Source organism: Trachemys scripta, chromosome 1, assembly GCF_013100865.1.
Source record: "Trachemys scripta elegans isolate TJP31775 chromosome 1, CAS_Tse_1.0, whole genome shotgun sequence".
Lineage (NCBI taxonomy): Eukaryota > Metazoa > Chordata > Testudines > Emydidae > Trachemys > Trachemys scripta.
The window spans coordinates 265971558-265992649 of NC_048298.1; the positions used below are offsets into that span (position 1 = coordinate 265971558).

The following is a 21092-nucleotide window of genomic DNA, read 5'->3' on the forward strand; positions in this document are numbered from 1 at the left end:
TCTCATCTTAATTTAGAGCACCCTGAAGTATGCTGGCATTAACAGTCCCATACATACCTTCAGATGCCATGGCTCCCAAGAGCACAAGAAGCTCAAGCCACATTGCCAGCCTCGCCTCAAAGCACACCTTTTATATTAGAGCAAAAACCACAAATGGATGGTTTGGAACCACCTGCGTTGACTTTGTGACACCTGGGGATTCCCTTTGGCCAGGAAAATTCCCAGTTAAAAAAGGTTTCTAGGAGATTTACACTGAGCATTGCAAATCAACCACAAATGGGGGCGGCAGGGGTATCAAAGATCTGGCCCTGTTCATTTCTCTAAGGCCTAGTCCTGCAGACACTTACTATTAGGCATAACAGTTTACTATTCTAAAGACTGCTCTACACACAGCTTTTGTATTAGTATAACTATTTAAATTAGGGACAGGGGGTGATCTTATTTTCAAAATAGCTATACCCGTACAAATTATAGTGTGGATGAAATTATAAAGGTGCCATATTCCAGTAGAATTTATTCCCCTTTCCCATATGGGAACACTATACCAGTATAAAGCACCTTCACTTTAATAGCTATACTGGTGTAAAGCACCTATATACTAACATAACTGTGTATACATTATGGGTGTGGGGGAGTAGGGGGAAGAGGGGCTGTACTGCTTTAACTAAACATAAAATAATAATTAACGGAGATATCCCATCTCCTAGAACTGGAAGGGACCTTGAAAGGTCATTGAGTCCAGCCCCCTGCCTTCACTAGCAGGACCAAGTACTGATTTTTGCCCCAGATCCCCCCCTTAAGGATTGAACTCACAATGCTGGGTTTAGCAGGCCAATGCTCAAACCACTGAGCTATCCCTCCCCCACTTTTGTGTGTACATAAGCCCTAAATTATCCCACTAGTTATTCTTGGTGATGTTTGTCAGATCAGATCCTTAGACTGTAAATCCTTCAGGACAGGGATCATGTCTTCTTTTGTACCTTGTACAGAGCTGAGCACCCTCTGGGCAACTAATATTAATAACTAAAATAAAGAAAATAATAGTTGTTTATAATACTACTATACTAATAATAGTAATAACAATAATGCATTAAATAATAATAGAGTGAAACGGGTCCTACACTACATTACTACACCATTTTAAACCCCAATTAATTGGCTATGATTTTCATTCTCCTTGATCTTAGTTGTTGCATCTTCTGAGAGTTATGGAAAGGTGGGGTAACTGACTTTTTCCAAAGGTTCCTTCTTCTACTCCCCTCAAGGAATAGGTTAAAACCAGACATTTTAGAGATAAATCTCCATACCACCACAGCAGAGTCCTGAGAGCTGGCCAGGAATGCGATTTATACTTGGGAGGGTGGAAGCCTCTCCACCTCACTGCCCTTCTGTGGGATTGGAAAGAGACTGCTGACTCGCTGTACATGTCTACTGCTCTGGCTTTCTATATAAGCCTGGGCCAGGGGGGCAAGATGCTGAGAGACTCCTGCACGGACAGACAGAGCCCACAAGGAACAACAGAGGGAGGAGAAATGAATCCTCCCTAGAAGACAGCGAATGCTGGTATATTAACCGGAGGGGACAGCAGCAGCAACATGCAGCTGTGTGTGTACGCGCTACACTCAGGAGGCCCAAGCTCCCTGTTCCGCCTCTCTTCTCCTCCAGGGGAACATTTCAAAAGCGCGATTTCGGTTTCCTGTGTTGCGTTGCGGGTTGGACTCGCTGGGTTGCCGTACTCCGAGCTACAGCGTGGGGGACTGCCTCTCTTGCCGCCGCCGCCGCTGCTGCTGCTGGCTGGTGCCGCCGCCTGTGGAACTTCCGCGCTCGCGGGATTCGAAACGCCACAATGGCTCAGAACGTTCAGAATGTGACATTGTCTCTGACGCTGCCCATCACCTGCCACATTTGCCTGGGAAAGGTAATGGAGCTGCTGTTGCTGGGCAAAGCGAGCGGGGGTAGGGGAAGCCGGCTTGCACCTCCTCCCCCAAATGTGCTCGGGGGTTGGGGTGGGGGAGACTCACCGCGGGGGGGAGGGAGAGGGTGCTGCTCTAAGGAGCCTGGCAACAAGTGCAGCCATGATCAGGGATTGGGCATGTGTCTGGATTTAGCGTTGTCCCTTTAAACAGGCTGCAGCTCCTAAAGTGGCGCCGGAGAAAGACAGAGGGGAAAAGTTGGGGATGGGTGGTTATGCCGAGGCGGGGAGGGATGACCGACCCACGCTGTGTGGTGTTTGCCGAGCCGGGATCGTGACTAGTGGCGTTTTATTGCTAGCTATTTTTATTGCCATCTTTCGGGTTATGGGAAACGTGCGCTGCGCTTGTTTAAAAAAAAATGTTTCTAGCTCTGCGAGTTAACAGAGAGAGTGAGAGGGGAAATGGCCCTTTGGATGAGTGGCCCCAGACACGGTTTATCCCTCCACCTGAATGTGGATAAAAAGGCTTTTTCTTGCGTGTCTGTTGAGGTATTAGGACGTTTTAGAGTGGTGACTAATGTGTTCTTTGAGGTTGGGAACTGCATGTTAAAGAATGACTGGAACAAATATTTCAGGTGCTGGATGTGGAACAGAGTAGATCAAACAATGTGGAGCCAAATTCTAGTCTATGCAGCTGAAAAATGTTCCATTTTCCTAATTGAAGTTCTCTGGGGCCAGAATCTCTTCCCTTGGCCCTCGAGATTGGGGAGGGCTACTGCTGAAAGTTGGCATATTTCTTCAAGAACTCATTTTCATGACTGGTTGCTTTCCAAATTCACTTTTCTACTTCCTCTCCTCCACCCCAAAATAAATAAAAGACTTCATGAAGAGAGACTAGCACTAGGAAATAGATAGTCTTTGTGCTCAGGACTCTGACACTAGTTGGTTAGTGACCATGAAAAAATGACAATGATTTTTTTGCAAGGTGTCAGGAGGAGGAGATGTCTGACACACAAAGTAGGTACAGCATAGGGCAGGCATAGTCCTGAGCCACATGCAGCTCTTTTACAGTTAAAGTGTGGCTCATGGAGCCCCCCCTCCTCCCTCCCCATTCTCCGCCTAGCAGCCAGGGGTGGGGGGAGCTTGGGACTTCTGCTCTGTGGCGAGATGTTGGACTAGGTGCTTCTGCCCTGCAGGGAAGGGAGTCTAAAGAGCCTTAGCCCCGTGTGTGTGTGTGTGTGTGTGGGGACCTTGGTGCAGTTGCCCCATGCCCTGACAGGCACTGCCCCGTGGGACAGGTTGTGGCTCTCGAATGTCTGAAGATTATTGTATACAGCTTGGAGAGTCAGTAAGTTTGGACACTCCTGGCATAGGGGATGCCCAGACTCCAACTGCTCACACTTGTTAAGAGTCTCAATTCTGATCTGGAGAGAGAAGAGTAGTTCATTCAGTGTCCATGTTGGCTATTCATTTCTTGCCTTTTCTGCTGAGACTCAACAAGGTCTTGTTGGTCTTATGGTCATGCTTCTGATTCTATGGATACCTGCTTGCAATTAACTGGAGGAGACCATCAACAAATTTGTAGGCTGTGGTACAGAATGGCTTTTCTCCAAAATCTGCGCTTTGTTCTTTAGAACAGTGGTTCTCAATTTTTTTTTTTTTTCCTGTGGACCACTTGAAAATTGCTGAGAGTCTCGGAGGACCACTTAATGATCTTTCCAAATGTTATTTGTACCATAAGCTAACTATTGTAAAGCGCTTTGGATAAAAGGATAAAAAATATTAGAAAAAAGTTAATTAATTTTTTGTTCTACAAATAAAAGCACACAACTCATATTTTAATATCAGTAGTCTTACCTTTCCAATTCGATGGATGTGCCCTCTCTCCCCTGCTGCAGCAGCAGCCCCCGAGCTGGGGCTGGGAAGGGGGGGGCTTTTCCTCTCTCCCCCGCTGCAGCAGCCCCCGAGCTGGGGCGGGGAAGGAGAGCAGGGGTCTCTCACCTGCCACAGAGCTGAGGCTGGGAAAGAGGGCTGTCTTAGGCAGCAGCTGCAGCCCTAGAGCTGGGGAAAGTCGCCTCTTTCTCTGGTCACCGCAACCCTGCATGTCCCAAATTCCCCCCACTCCCTCTTCTCACCCCCCCGCCCCCCCCCCCCTACCCCCTTTTTCCCCCCCCCCCCAGACCACCACCTCACATGTGCGTCTTCTCCAGGGTCCAGGCACCTAATTAGTGGAGACACACCTGTGCAGCTCCACTAATTAGGTGGGTGGCCCTTCATTCTCTCGTGTGCGGCCGTCCAGGCGCTCACCTTAGAGGGAACTATCCGCGGATCACCTGAATGGAGCTTGCAGACCACTGGTGGTCCATGGACCACAATGTGAGAACTCTGCTTTAGAGTCTTTCCACAATACTTTAAGTTCAGTACATCTTACATCAAGATAAATGTGTTGACATTATAAATGGACCTGGTAGTAACTCCTGCAGTTGAGGATGTTCAGTTGTTTGTAACTTCATCAAACTTTAGCCATTCTGGGTGAAACTTTCCATACTAAATGTTTGCTCTTAGCTGAATTTTTTGTCGAAAACTTTTTTCAACAAAAAGCATTCAGAACCAAGAACAAGATTAAGGGGAAAATATTCTTTTGCTAATGTAGTACAAATTCTTACAGATGTTTTTTGTTGAGAAGTTCTTGTGCCTGCATGCTTTTGAGCATGTGCTTGAAATTTGGCAGGGGAGTCATCCTAGAGTCAGAGAGGTGCCTTTTGCTGTCCCATGAAAATTGTGCAGGGTTTGGATGGTATGTGATAAATAAGACATGGAGCCACACATTCAGTGGTGAAGGTGAAAAGAAATATTGAATGAATAGCTACTCATTAACTGAACGCCATCCATTCTGTGCACGGAGTGAGGCAGAAGTCCTGTGGGGAATAAATAGTGTGTGACCAAGTAATTAAAGTTTGAATCATAATATATATGCGCAGGGGGTGGGGTAAGAAATGAATTAAAATTGTACAGGTGACTTTAATTCTGGAATTTCATAAGTTTTGAATATCTGACATTGCAACCTTAATATTGTTTTAACCCAAATGTTATAGTATATTTAAGTTTTATTTTAACTGTGAGCTCTCTGGGTCATGGGCTGTCTCTTTGTTCTGTGTTTGTACAGTGCCTAGTACAATGGGGTCTTCGGACTAGGGCTCTGAGGTGCTACAGTTATACTGCAATATTGATGGTTCTTGAATGTATTGCCAGCTGCCCTACTTTAGCTCTTGAAGACTTCATCCTGTTTTCTGAACCACCCTTCTTAAAGAATACTGTGCATTATTCCTTCAGTTTTATTTCTTCTGTATTGGCAAGGCATCCAGAACATTGTTTCCATTTTTATTATCTGAAGGGTTGACAGCTTGCTTGGGCTCAGTGCTGCACTCATTGAAGTCTATAATAAGTTTGCCCTAGACTTGTGAAGATACGACCAATGGCCTCAGTACATTTGCTACTCAGCTAATTTTTTGTATTTAAAAAAAAAAAGTTTAAACACAATGTTGCTGTAAGAAAGCAGAGTGTTAAACAAACCTTAATTAAGCAACTGCTTAACTGATTAGCCATACATGTTTCTTAGGGTTCTTTTTAATTCTGATTGCTTAACTAAAGAAAAGAATTCAAGAGTTGGATTTAGCTTTGTAGAGTTTTCTTAAATATTCTTAACAGCAACTAATAGTATAGGACATAAGGAAACAAAAAATTGTATTGGACTGTGACTAAGTCATCAAAAGCTAGAAAATTGGTGGATATAACCATTCACATTTTCAAGATCAAATCACAATAGAAAATAACACTTGTACTCAGTCACTAACTTGAGAAGATGACTTTGTTTAGATTTTTGATTGAGTTCTTCAGATTGGAGCCTCACTTGTGCCAATTGGTTATCAACTCTGGTGTTGCTAACACAAGAGGGGAATGCTTGGGGCGGGACAATCCAAAGCTAAAGCACAAGGCAATTTGGTCAGTCGCTTTCATGCCATTTCACCAAGATCTCCTTCCCAATGGCTCTATAGTGGCAGGGCCGGCTCCAGCATTTCTGCCGCCCCAAACAAAAAAAACAAACCAAACAAAACAAAAAGCCGCGATCAGCAGAGGCAATTGGGGGTGGGGGGGGAAAAAGCCACGATCGGCGGCGGCAGTTCAGCGGCAAGTCCTTCCCTTGGCTGCCCCAAGCACCTGCTTGTTAAGCTGGTGCCTGGAGCCGGCCCTGTATAGTGGTCAGCCATTCTAACCCACAAAACTACTTTCCCACAAATTATATCAGCCCCAGAATCTGACTAATCCTCCTAACTATCTAGCATATATTCCTACATTTATGGCAGACTGCATAGACTGAGTGCAGTTCAAAAGGCTTGTACTCTTGGTCTGTATTCGTGTCTGTATGAAACGATTAACTCAGGTAGACACTTGTACTGCAGTGTTCTGCAATCTCAGTTAACAAACTTGTTCAGTTTCCAAGCTACTCTAGGACAATCTTGATTGGAACCTGTTGCAAAACAAGGACACACACTGTAACTCTGTGAAAACCTTTAAAGTACATACACAAACATGTACACTTCCTACTAATTAGATATCCAGTTTCAGGAAGTGGTCAATTGATTTGGGTCATAATCCAAGGGAAAATCTATGGGCCGCTTATCACCAGATCTTTGCTCCAACGTCAGCAGCTTTCAGCTCAGTTATTGTTCACAGCGGAAGTTAATGCTGCAAATGCAGGTGAAGCAAAGGACAGACACAACTATAGTCTTTTCCTCGCATACTAGCGGGCAATCCAAATTGCTGGAAAATAGAAAGAGACAGTTACAGGTACATATCCAGCATAGTTACTTGATGTCACCAGAGGACTCCCAGGTAGCCAGCCCAGGATCTCAGTCGTCTCCCTTCCAGGTGTCTTCAGCTTTCGGGAAGCAGTGTGCTGCAGGAGATGGCCATTTTCTCCCATTTCTGCTGGGTGTTTCAGCTTGGTTCCTCTTCTTGGAGATGCTGGTGTGGATCAAACAGATGTTGATCCAGGCCTCTGGACATTTTGAATCTTTGACAACCAAAATGAGAGGTATTCTCTCTCCCTGTATAGTTATCACCTTTTGAGTTCTTGCAGATAGGACTAGAATTTCCCAGTCTCTTTGTGCAGCACATCTTCTCACACCAGCTTGTGTAAGACAAGTTAGGCCATAGCTGTTGCTACAACCATCTTGGGACATACTGTGAACACCAGCTAAATTGCTTCAGTCAGCAGCTTACCTCTGCAAATTGCTTTCCATGGGCCCCTCTGCCTGCTGTGCATCCTTTAGCCATCTTTGCAGTTATGCTTGCTCAAGTTGCAGTTTCTACAGCCGTGTTCTGCTAGCTGCTAAAATGTTCAGTTTAAAGTTCATCTAGTTATACAAAGAGCCTCTATATTCTTTGCTCTTTTAATTTGTTTTAGCAGTCCATTGCATAATGCAAAATCACGTCAAGAACTGTTGTTTTCCAGCATGGCAGAACAGCTGTATAACTTTTCCATTTCTGTTCTTGTTTTAACAACAATGATGGGGCCTCTTTTATATGAATGAGTTGACGCTGTGCATTATTAATCAGTTACATTTCTGATTATTATTCCACTCTGTGATCAAGTGTCCTTATAAACAAAATTTTTGGTTTCAGTTCCTTTTATTTGCTCCCTCTTTCAGCATAGGTATATTTCACTGACTTGATAGTTTAAGCATGCTTGAGTGCAGATATTAGCCCTACTTGTTCACTTTGTCACTAAGCTTAGAAATCAGTATGATTGCAACCCCTTTTTCTCCCTAATAGGATTGCTCATGAGATAAACCCTGTCATTAAAGATTACAATATTTTGCCCAAACCTGTATCACTTATAGCCGACTTCCCTTTATGTGTATAACTTCTTTTAATCAGAATATTAGAGTCCATCAAGTTCCCTATTTTTCAATACTGCATCTGGCAACATCATATTTTAATGTTTCGTATTCATGTTTTGTTCATTCAAAGATGGTGGGGGAGAATCTCCTCTCCCCGTCCCCACCCCCATTGTCTCACCAGTATGTTCTTGTGAAAAGCTGCAGCAACTCTAAGTTTCCTCAGGCTATCTGAAGAAATCATGCCTGTTAGACCTGGAGTTTTTTGTCTGATCCCTCTGTCCTGTCTCTTCTAAACAGCCTTGTTGCCTGCAAAATTCATAATGGTGACTCAGACTTTGGGGCCTTAATTGCTACACTGGTTTCAAAGTGACATGAATGTATGTGCACAGGATTAGAAACTTCCAGTTAGCTGTGCAAAAAGCCTGTCTAATAAGGTAGTTAACAGACATTTTGCATGAAAGAATAGTAGGATCACCCATCTCTCTCAATCCTACCCAGATAAGCTATATTTCAAATAATAATAATAATAATAATTGAACAGATTGAGGAACTGGACCTCTGCCCAATGAGGTTTAAGCCACAAGTTGTATTTGAATTATACATTTTAGCAATGCCTAATAGTGTTATACAAAAAATGTTTTTGGATAACAGATCTTGATATTGTAATAGAGCTTTTATTGTTGCGCATATGACTTTGTTTAGATATCAAAGTACTTCTAAAAAAAACCCTGAAATGAAAGCAGTGTTAAATCAGGAGCACAATGTCCTAGACGGTACTAAAATGTAACTTGATGTTTTGCTTAAGATATTGTGATGTGAATGTTGACTCTTTCTAAGTGTGCTCCCACTTCAGGTTTTTGGTATCTTGAGGTCTTGAAATGAATCTTGCTATTTAGCTCTGTGTGTGTGTGTGTGTGTATAATATATATATATATATATATATATATATATTATTATTGTGCTCTACTGTTTTTAGTTTTCAGTCTTTGGTAGCTGTGCAACTGTTCTAAGGCTGCTTCTGAGGAGAAGGAATAGGGGTGTATTAACAGGAGTGTTGTATCTAAGACACAGGAGGTAATTGTCCCACTCTACTTTGCACTGGTGGGGCTTCAGCTGGAGTACTGTGTCCAGTTCTGGGCAACACACTTTAGGAGAGATGTGGATAAATTAGAGAGAGTTCAGAGGAGAGCAACAAAAAATGGTTTAGATTAGAACATCTGACCTATTAGGAAAGTTTTTTTTTTTTTTAATTTTTTTTTTTATTTTATTTTAACTGGGCATATTTAATCTTGAGAAAAGAAGATTGAGGGGGAACCTGTTAAATCCTTCAAATATGTTAAGAGCTGTTATAAAGAAGACTGATCAATTGTTCTCCTTGACCACTGGAGATAGGACAAGAAGTAATGGGCTTAATATGCAGGAAAGAACATTTTAGGTTAGATATTAGGAAAAACTTTCTAACTGTAAGGGTAGTTAAGATTTGGAATAGGCTTCCAGGTTGGGGAATCCCCATTATAGGAGGTTTTTAAGAACAGGTTGGTCTAGGCTTATTTGGTCCTGCCTCAGTGCAGGGCGCTGGAAATGTTGTCCTCTTGCAGTCCTTGCCAGTCCTATGTTCTATAATTCTATGAAAGCAAAAAAAAAGCTACTCTTCTGGCTGATGTGTGGGGAAAATAAGGTAAGACTGTTCGTAAAGAGATGTACTAAGCAACCAGAGTACTTTAAGATTAAGATTCATGATTTTAGAACTTTTATTGTAACCAGGGAGTCATAGGGCTGGTTTAAATACAATCTGGAACCAAAATAACTAAATTAGTTTTAAGACACAAGGTGGGTTAGGCAATATCTTTTATTGGACCAACTTCTTTTGGTGAAAGAGGCAGGTTCTCAAGCTTCACAGAGCTCTTCTTCAGGCCTGGGCTAATAAATTGGTCCAATGAAAAATATTACCTCACCCATCTTGTCTCTCTAATATCCTGGGACCAACAACACTGTAAACAATGGAATAAATCAGTTTAACACTTCTTTGGTGCAAGTTTGTGTATGGACACTTCAGTCACATAATTCAACTTGAAATAATTTAATTGAATAATGAGAATAAATTAGGTTAAATGTCAAAAGACCCTCTTAATCTGAAATCGGTGTCTACATTTTAAAGGTTTGAATTAAAATAATTTGATTATTTGGATTCCACTTTGTTCATAGTTTTTCAAGAGTGTCATTTTGGAAGTTCTTAAAACAATGTTAATGCTGTCATACAACAGGGACATGAGAGGTGAATTGGTGGATGGACTGACAGTAGTGGGGCTTGATTCTATTCCATCTGAGTCCATTGTTTGCAATTTGTGTAGAATTGAGTTTATAGGTATGATTACTACAAAACACATCCAATATGGCTTTCAAATAAATTACTGGCTATCCTCTTTATTTTCTCTTTCTTTTCTTTTTCCTCTTTCCCCCATTTCCATCTGTGTTATGGCTTCCTTCTTAACGCAGCCAAGGAAAAATCTTGAAAATGAACAGTTTTATTTAAAAAGGTATCATATTTCTGAAGTTCTTGTTTTGTTTGAACTTTGGTTTTAATTATTTCCTACCTGAGGCATTTTAGTACCTAAAGCGATATCTAGTGTTATTTGTCTATTTCCAAAGTAGATATTTTGGATGGAGATAGAGGGTGATTTTGTTTTGGTTTTTTTACTGTTACGTGAGTTGAAAGTCTTAGAAGCATAGGAATCAGAGCTGGGTTTAAGAGATTTGAGAGCATGAATTAATTTTCTGAAACATAGCCTCACTTTCTGTAACAGGTAAATATCGTAGTGAAGTGCAGATTCTTCCTTGCATAGTTGGTTTTGAATCCTGATGCCTGTTTGTTTCCAAACAGAATTTAAATTAATGAGAGAGAGAGAGAGTGTGAAATGTTTTTAGTAATATTTTCTAAACACTTATTACTGTAAACCTGGTACTTTGTTTTCCCTTCCAAAGCAACAAACATCTTGTTGAACTCGATACATTTGTGATCCAAGAATTTAAGTGAAAATTTTTACATAAATGTTCATGTTGCATAAGCTTTCAGTTAGCCACCCTGTGCTGTTTTGCAGTGTATTGCACACCGATATCACACCTTTAGAAAGAGAAATGGGTTAGTGATCCCTGGACCTACTAGTTGAAATCCCAGATGGGTAGATTTAGCTCCTCATCCTTCCAAAGTCTATTTCCAGGCAGTGCAGGTGAGACCTTAATCCTAGATACTCCAGTGGCAGTTCTTGCAAGAACACAGGTTTGACTTGTGCCGAAAACCTTTCCTATTCCCTCCGTTTGTGAATCCGTTGTTGCTTGTCTCTAGGTGATCCTTGACCTAGACGTGGCTGCATTTCAGTGGGACTATCTGTATATTAGTTTATGAAGTTCTTTGGGAGTCACTTTGAATGAAAGATACTATACAATGTACATGAAATATGCCCTTTGATCCATTTTTACTGTTAAATCCAAATATCTCCTGAATGTCAGTAGTAATGTATAATAGACTAAAACCAAATAAACTTAAAATATTTTACAATCTCTTTTTTTGAAAAAGGTCCGCCATCCGGTCATCTGTGTCAACAACCACGTGTTCTGCTCCATTTGCATTGATGTGTGGTTGAAGAACAATAGTCAGTGTCCGGCTTGTAGGATCCCTATCACCCCTGACAATCCCTGCAAGGAGATTATAGGTAAGGGCCTGTTAGCCACTGAAATAATGTTCCAATATTTGCTCACAGATGAGACTCTTCCTTGGTGAAAATGTGTCCTAATGTTTTCCATACTGTTTCTTAGGCACGTTTGGCATAATCCTTTATAGATATGGGCCGACATGTTTTAAAACACAATGACTAAACGGGTGATTTGACTTTTCAGTGGGCTTCAATAACTGTCAGTCTTTGAAAGTGTTGGCCAGAGAGCATAATTGTTGGAAGTGGACAGAACCATTGTACATCCTGCCTATGTATTGCGACCCCCTAACCCAAGGAGAGAGCACCTAGCAGGAATGCCAACTAGTTCCATACAGAGGCTGACTAGATACTTCTTTTTTTCTGAAAAATTATCCTGAAGTTGAGTCTGAGTTGCAAAATTTGAATGAGGGACCTGCACTTCCCAGAGTTTGGAAACATTCTCATCTGGGTTTTTTGTTGAGACTCATCTCTACATGTTTAAATATTTAACAAGCGTACTTAATAAATAAAGTAGGCTTGATTACTAACCCTCTCTCAAAATGAGCCATCTTCCTAGGTAATTGTAGGTTTGATTTCCCCTTCCCAGTGGAATCTAGTGGTACAATTTTCTTTAAAACAAAAATAGGAATCTAAAGACACATGGAGAAAAATGATGTATTTTACTAACTTTGGATTTGGACTGAAAAACAAACCCAGTAATAATGCTGTTTATCTTGCATTGCTGTAGGAGGAACAAGTGAAAGTGAGCCTATATTTAGTCCTACAGTCAGAAAACATCTTCGTAAAACCAGACTTGAACTGCTCCACAAAGAATATGAGGTAACAGCAAAGATAACTTCCAGATGAACAGCTTTTAACCTTATCCTATTACGTACAACTCTTCTCTTTAATTTCTACGCTTTCTTTTTAAGAAAAGTTTCATTTTGAACACACACTAAAACTCAAATTTATCTCCTAATCTTATTTTGAGTTTGTGTTGATTTAAGATTAGGACATAATTTGAATTTGTGTGGATTCATCTCCTAATCGAGACTTCAAGGTGGGAGTTTCAGAAGAACTTGGCATTGGGGCTTACCCTGCTCCCACTGAAGTCAATAGCAGCTTTATTATTAAGTTAGTGAGAGCAGAGTTTAGGCCAAGTACTTAAAAAATATTGCCCGTAGACTTTAGTCCCTTTTACTCACTCTCTCACACACACACACGCACACACCTCTTCATGTGACTTACAGTATTTTTTTTTTAAATATACAGAGTTTTTCTAAAATGACAAAACACTCAGCAGATCTTTCTGCTCCTCTTCTGCGTAAAAGACCTCCTGTGAACAGGGGAGAGTTGGCGGGTATGCTTGGGTCCATGCTTTCTCTGCCCTCCTCTGTTCATATGGTTGCCTGCTGCCTTCTCTTCAGATTTTGTGAGCCTGGTAGGAGCGGTGTAGAGCTAAATACTCCAAGTTCTAAACTCTTCCCTGAGACCTGTGATGTTGTCCTAGTGAGGGAATAAGAGGAGGCAGAAACAGATGTGCTCCAGCTGCTCCCAAGGTCTTTGGAAGAGCCCTGCCAGGGGAGCTCCGAGCAGTGGAGCCCTGCAACCTGATGGCACTCGACTACAAGCATTGGGTCCGGGTCAGGTGGGAAATCAGCTGGACCCTCTTGGGTCCGGTCAGCTCTACTACTCCTGTCACTGGGGTCAGTGCAGGGGCGGCTGCATGCTGAGGAGCTGCAGTGCATCTCGCTCCCCAGCACAAATAGCACAGCAGGGACTGGCAGCCAGTAGGAGCAGGGTATGCAGCTGTTGCTGCGCTGACCCCAGGCAGGAAGCAGTGGCAGCTACTCAGGTTTGGGGGGAAGAGTCAGAGGCAAGTTTGGTCAGAAGATGACGTAACCTTCTCGGGTCGGGTGGGCTTGGGCCTGGGTCGCGCCTAAAAGTTAGGCCCGAGGAGACCTCTAGCCAAGAGATCCCTAATATGCCTGTCACATCACCCCCAAATGTCACTACACTTGAGAATTGAAGGGAATAAATCTCCAAAACTCAATGAATAGTTTCTCTCTGTAAAACGTGGAGGATCCAATGCAGAAGATCAAGTGACATTTTTTTCATTTCTGAATCAATGCAAGACGTAGGTTTTTATAAGTGTGTATTCTCCTGTAGTCTTACTTTCCACAGCAGTTTTGACCACACACATGCTTTCATGGCTTTAGTATAGAGAGTACATGAACAGCTATTGCCAAGGTATCAGGCACAAATAGGCTTTCCCATAACCCTCTTCCTTCCCCCACCCCTCCAAGTGTTTGTTTTTGGCAGCTGATGGAAGTCTACATTTCCCCCCCCTACATTCTTGCCTCCAAACATGCAGCTTTTTCTATACCTTGGTCTTTCGTAAGATCTCTTCCCCTTTTCTCATTCTTTAACAGTAGCAAATGAGGTAGCAGACTGTCCATGTGAGCACAGTGTGTAGAGGCCGGCCTCTCAAAATGTGCACTCCAATGGATAACGCTTCACTGTATAAAGTGTCCAGTCCACATACAGTCTTATGCGCTTGCTATATATAGTCAGAGGGAATTCCTCTGCCCATCGCTGAAATCCTAAGCTACACTCCAGAATGCAGCCTTCCAAAACCTGCCTGGAGGTCAATCCATTGGTGCACTTTGAAAAGTTCTGTAATGAATTCCTTGCAGGCAGGGCACCCATCCTAGTGTCCAGAGGCTCTCTATACATAAAGCATTTAGAGAATTAAGTCCCGAGGTAATTGCTGTTAATTTTTATATCTTTTTCTGTTTTTTTGCATTCTTGTGCTTCCTGGGTTTGTAACACTTTCAGGATGAAATAGAATCCTTGCAGAAAGAAGTGGAAGAGCTAAGAGATAAAAACCTTAGCTTGGAAGCGCAGCTGAAAACGGTTCTGGATCCTGGGGCCTTGGGTCTGTGTAACACACATGAAGAAAGTCATCGGTCTACAGATGAGGCGAGCCGAGCTGGCCCAGAAACTGTAGAAGAATGGACCAAGAAACTTAAAGCTGCTAATGATCTATATGAGAAAGTGAAAGATGATGTGGAAAAGTTAAAGGAGGTAACACGTGTCTGCTTCTCTAATCACATAGCAGTGTAATTGTTTCATGTTATTCAAATGGGGTGAGGGTCAGTTTGACCTTTTGAGTACTTCATAGCTCCAAAAGGAAGAGAGAGAAAACAGTGACTATTGATGCTTTTGCTTGTTCTAATCAACCTCACATGTGACTTTCAACTCGTCTGTCATCCCATGGCTCAGTAATTGGATTATACTAGCACTTGTTTTCAGTATTGAGGACCAGAGTCTTCAGCTTGAAACAAATCATAGAATATATCTATTTTGCCAAAAACAGCCCAATTGCCTTAAACAGATTTTGCGTTATTGCCCTTCTTGCTAGCTAATATTTTCGATGCAGTTTGCTGAAACAGAGTAACTTGACCCTTTGACGTAAAGACCTGAAAAAGAGTTCTGTGTAGTTTCAATGCTCGTCTCATTCACCGACAGAAGTTGGTCCAATAAAAGTTATGACTTCATCCACATTGGCCCTTTGACCTAAACTAGACAAGCATTAGCACGTTTAGGACCAAAAGATCCTATACTGGAGACTTGTAAATTTACTCTGCACTCCCTGCAGTATTTGGGACCTATTTTGTTGATGCTTTTTAGGTTTCTTGACCACAGCGTAAAGCAAAACTTGTGATTTGGAGGGGAAAAGAGACTAAAAACCAGATGAAAACAAACTTAAATATTGAAATCTTCTAAAACACACTCTCAAGGGCAAGGAGAATTGCCTAAAACAGTTTGAATAAGAATGAAATTTCAAAGTTAACTTGAAGGACAAATTGAGGAAACTTAACTTGTATTTATTAAAGATGCTACCTTTTATTTCTTCTGTTTTTAATCTTGGATTGCCTCCTGAAAACTGAAGCTTTAGCGTGTTTAGGATATATCATTTTTTACAGTATTAATATTAAGGATTTATACCTTCTAAATGCTACAAAGATTCCGAGGGCCAAATTCTACTGTTACACCAGTATAAATCCAGGACAGTTCCATTGCAGTTGATGGAGTTGTTCTCGATTTGCATCAGTGTAATTGAAAGCATTTTTAATCCGAGACACATTCTGCTTTTAGTTACACTGATGCAAATTTAGAACAACTCCATTAACGGCAATGGAACTGTCCTGGATTTATACTGGTGTAACAGCAGAATGTGGCTCTCGGAATCTTTGCAGTATTTAGAAGGTATAATTGCTTAGTATTAACATTGAAAGCAAACAAACAAAAAAGTAGCAGATTATTCAGAGTCTGGTGCATAACAGAAGGAACAGGGAAGAAGAAGGGCTTTGATCACAGAACTTTTTTTTAATTTAATTTTATTTATTTGTTTATTTTTGAGGCTTTAAGTCACAATTTTAGCATTATATAAACTGTGTAAATACCTCCATTTAAGGCAGAGGTTCCCAAACTTGGTTTGTTCAGGGTAAGCCCCTGGTGGGCCGTGAGACGCTTTGTTTACCTGAGTGTCTGCAGGTACAGCTGCTTGCAGATCCCAGTGGCCATGGTTCGCTGTTCCTGGCCAATGGGAGCTGCGGGAAGCGTTGGCCTGGCCCACGCAACTTCCTGCAGCTCCCATTGGCCGGGGACGGCAAACCGCGGCCAGTGGGAGCTGCGAGCAGCCATAACAGCGGACACTCAGGTAAACAAAGCGTCTCACGGCCCGTTAGGGGCTTACCCTGAACAAGCCGCGAACCAAGTTTGGGAACCCCAATTTAAGGTTATGAATCATAAGTCTGCTGGGTCCTCGGTGTTCTTTCCAATTTATCAAGATTGAGCAGCTTTCAAAGTGCAAGGAGTTTCTTCTCCCTGTTTTTAGGCCTTTTGCATTAGTTGGAGACTTGAAAAAAAAAAATGTAGTTGCTCTAAAAACATTGCAGCAGGAAAACTTCTCTTGACATGAAGTATCTTGTTAACAAGACTGTCCACTGAACTGAGAAGAAGAAATTGACCTCAATTCAAAGAGTGAGCGAGGCAGTAAATCAAGAGTCTTAAACTTAACATCATGGCAGCTATGCTGAAGGAAGACGGCAAGTAGTTTGTCATAAAGGATTTACGTCCATAGGATAACTAAGCTTTTATTTTTTTAGAATCGGAGTAATCTTACTCTAGTTTGGAGGGGAGAAAAGCTGTTCAACATTAGTTTTGCTGATACCTGCACATTGTAATGTTAATGTACTTAAAGTATTTAGTCATGTGAAAAAAAACATGGAATTGCCATTAGTACATCCCCTTAATGACTCTCTCTACTAACGAACATAGCTCTGTTTATTTCCCTAGATAGGAGCCTTGCAGTGTATTTTGGGGATATAAATAAAAAATGTCTGTTCTCTATTCAGTTTTGCAAACCATTTCCCAGGGTAATTTTTAAGTGGTGTCCCTGTCTGAGGGCTGTTTCCTAGCTGCAGTTTCCTAATGCTGTCTCTTTAAAAAGAGCAAACAGCTTGTCTTATAAATATTATAAGCCAGTTCTGTTTTACTCTATACTTAATTATTTTTTCCCCCCCCCCCTTTTTTTTTTTTTTAAGGCAAATAAGAAACTGAGACTGGAAAATGGTGGCCTTGTGAGAGAGAATTTGCGACTGAAGGCTGAAGTTGATAGTAGATCACCTCAAAAGTATGTAAACATTTTAAAAGTGACAATATTTTATTCATAGACCATTTTTAACTATTGTGGAGCCTTAGCTTAAAATTACGGTGATGTATTTAGTGTTGTGCATGTGGCTTGAATATGAATTTGGCGTTTCCCTGTGCACAGACCTGAGTGTCCACTTCAATTTTAGCAAATACATGTAATGTACAATCTCTGTAGTATCACCACTGCATTACCTAGGCTGTACTGTAGGACTCAATTTCAGCTTTCCTTTTCAAGAAATTTCACTTCTCTTTCAAGCTGGCATCAGACTCTCTTTGGCAGAGGGGGTAGGATTATTACCAAGTGACCTGCAGCAACAGGTAGTTTCTCTTGTGTTTTTTTTATAGTGTGTGTCTGAGCTCCTTGTTCAGTCGAAACTCTACAAGTCAATGAGTTTTCTATGCGAGTAAACTGTGCAGGATTAGGCCTCTTAAATAGCAACTTGTCACTGACTTCCACTGTAAATTTACCATTTTAAACAATTTAAAACTTTGAGGACAATGACATCAAAAGGCAGAGACTGTCATGCTGACTGCGCTTCTCTGCTGAGGTGTCTGTCCCATGCTCATCACAGGCGCACTACAGGAAGCGTTTCTTCCAGTTCTGATTTCTTTAAATCAGATTCTCACAGGTTTGACACCAGTGTAACTCCACTGACTACAGTGAAGCTATTCCTGGTTTCATGTTCAGGGTAACTAAGAATCAGGCCCAACACTTCCTTTCCTTTCCTGGCTTTGTGGTGTTACAGGAGAGTGAGCTGGTTCCCATTCTGGCTCACACATCGACTAAATTATTCACCAGGATGAAATCCTCCTCTAGGTTGAGAGCCAGCACAAAGCCTATATGTCACTAAAACCCGAGAATGGAACTTCTGCTTGGCCAAAAGTCTGATAACGTGTGGGACACAGAACACAGTTTGTGTGGTGGGTTTTTATTTTTAGGGAGGGGGGTCCCTCTTTCTGCCGCTCCCCTCCTTATCCCCAAAGATCTCAAGATGAGTTTGCAGGGTTGGTAGTTAGTTGCAACTAAAAATTATGGTTTTCTGAGCAAATCCTGGAGAAATAATTGAGATTATAAACACTGAACCCCACAATGCAACATTAGGGGTTCTTTTCTTTGTTTTTGTATCTAGTACAGTGATTTATCTGTGCAATTACTTTCAGTGTGTACATAGATTTTGTATGCAGAATCCTCAGAAAACAGTAAGGAATGTGGGAAGCCAGCTATTGTTGTTTGTAATGGTGTCTCATTCCAATCTAAACTAAATTTATGCTTGAATCTATTCCTAATCTAGCAGTATTACTGTTGTTTCTCTTTAAATCACACTTTTTAGTGAGCTGACGGAAGCAGAGCATGGAACTTAAATGATTAGTTTATGCAGTTAATACCCTTATCGTTAATTTGCCTACAAAAAGATTTGTCAGTATTCATAATTGCATTATCCCAAAGTAGAGGTCACCTTGTGTATCTCTCACTAGTGAGAGTTTATCTAAATATTGCACCACAAGTCATCTCCTTTGCTGAAAACTTAAGCACGTTGAAACATTGATGGCAGCTGCATTGAAGATCTTTTTTGGAAAGATCCATTTATAATATTGACTTTGTGCTTGTAAATTTATGGGAAAACACAACCTGCCTCTTTGTTGGTTAATATAAAGCATTTCTTGTAGTGATATTATTAACTTCCTTTTTTGCAACTCACAAGCCCTGCTGAGGAATCTTATTAATGGCCTTAAAAAGAGTCAACTGGTCTAAAAGTATTCTTGGGAGAAATTCATCTTGATAATATTTACTTTTTACCCAAAGCGAGAGATGGAGCTGGCCTATCTACCCAGAGTATTCTGTATTTTATGATTAGTTAGATTCAAATTTGTTTTAACCAGCTCTATATCGGCTTATTAGGTATCCTCAGCCCTGAATATTTAATTCCTTCTCCTGCCAGATAAAATTCCAGTCTGAGAAGCTTTCGGTAACATCCAGAATACAGTGGCATTAATGCGTTCCCTCCCCCCTCCCCCCCCATCCATTTTAATCTCATGGTTTATCTTGCCATTTATTTTTAAAATTTTGGGCACTGTAATCTTTGAACGTTGCATAAAAAATACTATTTTGTTTAACTCTAAAACAAATTTTGTTCAGTTTCCTAAATATATATAAACAAAACCTGGAAATATTTAATTATTATAAACAAAACCAAAACTGCTTTGATTCTTTTTAAGGTGAATTGGATTGGTTTCCCACAGAGCAATCATGAAATTACATCTGTAATGTGGCAGGAAGAGTCTTGATATGTCCTGTAGAAAAATCAAAATTGTTCATTGTTGTTTGAATTGGCATTCCAACTTCTCTAAATAAATTTCACTGAGAACTTCAAAATAATCTTTGCTCTGGCTAACTTGGGTAAAGATAGAAACTCGTGTCAGCGGTGGACTTATTTATTTATTTTCAAAACTGATAGGAATTTGTCTTTGTCAAATACGATCAGATTGTCCCTTTATTGCAATAGATTTTTCTACCCCTGCAGCATCCTCTCCCTCCTCCCTTCCCCCAAAAAAGTTGGAAAAGGAAACACTGTTTTCCTAGTTCAGTTGCTGGAGAACCGAGTGGCCTTGTGAATGAATGGAAGGCCCCTAGTAAAAGGAAGTATGACAGGTTGCAGTATGCACAGTATACAGTACAGAACACATGTCCTTTCTATGGTTTCAAAACTGGACTCCCATCTCTCAGACTTTTACAGCAAGAGTGCTCTTGGGACAGTACTCTGAAACCAACTGCTATCTGCTTCCAGGAAAGACACCCTTCTTCAACTGCCCTGAGAACAGATAAGTCCAGTGTAATTATCTCCTGAGCTTCGGTGTTGTGGGACAAAATTCTGAGGAAAATTTCAGCATTCTAGGTGCAGAAGTTTTAATCTCCAGCAGCTGAGTCAAGACTTGCAAACCTTATGGTCAGTTTTGTGGGATGCCTCAGAAGACCTCATCCTTCTTGCCTTGTGATACTTGGCATCCTTGGATGCAAACTGACTTTGTTAATTTTTGGAGAGGCTTTGAACACAGTTGTTTGGCCTCTCCAACCCTCTTAGACCAAAAAGGGGGTTCTTTTCAAATGAAGTCCAGGTGGTTCTTGGAATCCAGCAAGCAGCCTTTTTTTGCTTCTTTCTGGATTCTGTTCAAATCCTATTTCTACAACTCAGAAATAAACAACACCACTTCACGCAACAAATAGGGCTCAGCCATCCTTCGTGGCCTAAAGGAGACGGACACTTTTCTTTTGTGTTAGGGATTGATCATGAGGGGAAGAGGCATGTGTATGTTATGTGGGTGCCTACAGAAGATGAAAAGGGATACTTTCCAATGTTATGTGAATATGTTGATTTTTGCTCAAGTTCAGTGTGTAAAATGTACAAGCACGTATTTCTGTTTCAAGTTAGATGGACTAGAGTTTGAACACTGCTCTTCCAGACTTTCCGCTGTGAACCATCAGTGTCTGTTAATGGAAAACAATGAATGATAGGCTCTACCCCAAACGTTCCTCACTGGGGCAAAGTTCCAACATCTGTTCAACTACTCTTGCTTCAGATTTCATAAAGCCACGTGCTTGATAGCTCTTGTTTCTTGGCCTGTCCTTGATCCTAGTGGTCTTCTCCAGGCTAAGTAACCCAGAAGAGGAGGGGGATCCACTTGGGAATCACTTCCTGGATGATCCCATCAGGGCTCTGTCCTTCCAGGAGACTATCTGTGAAACTTGCAGGATGTTGCTGATGTTTCAGCATCACAGTTGCTTATTGAAGCTGGACAAAATTTCACTGGTTCCCACACCAAATTTTGCCTCACTTCAGGGCTGTTTTCCTAATCCACCAACCTAGACCT

The 21092-nt window shown here is 41.3% G+C and overlaps 1 protein-coding gene across 1 annotated transcript in view; it reads left to right on the forward strand.

Moving 5' to 3' along the window:
- The first annotated feature begins 1744 nt into the window (after positions 1-1744).
- OBI1 (ORC ubiquitin ligase 1) overlaps positions 1745-21092 on the forward strand; it is a 28069-nt gene continuing 8721 nt past the window's right edge. Inside the window, exons 1-5 of the mRNA XM_034758283.1 lie at positions 1745-1918; positions 11390-11525; positions 12253-12344; positions 14343-14591; positions 17117-17205. Of these exons, the coding sequence (XP_034614174.1) occupies positions 1847-1918; positions 11390-11525; positions 12253-12344; positions 14343-14591; positions 17117-17205 (638 nt within the window). The 5' untranslated portion in view covers positions 1745-1846. The remainder of the gene's footprint in view (positions 1919-11389; positions 11526-12252; positions 12345-14342; positions 14592-17116; positions 17206-21092) is intronic.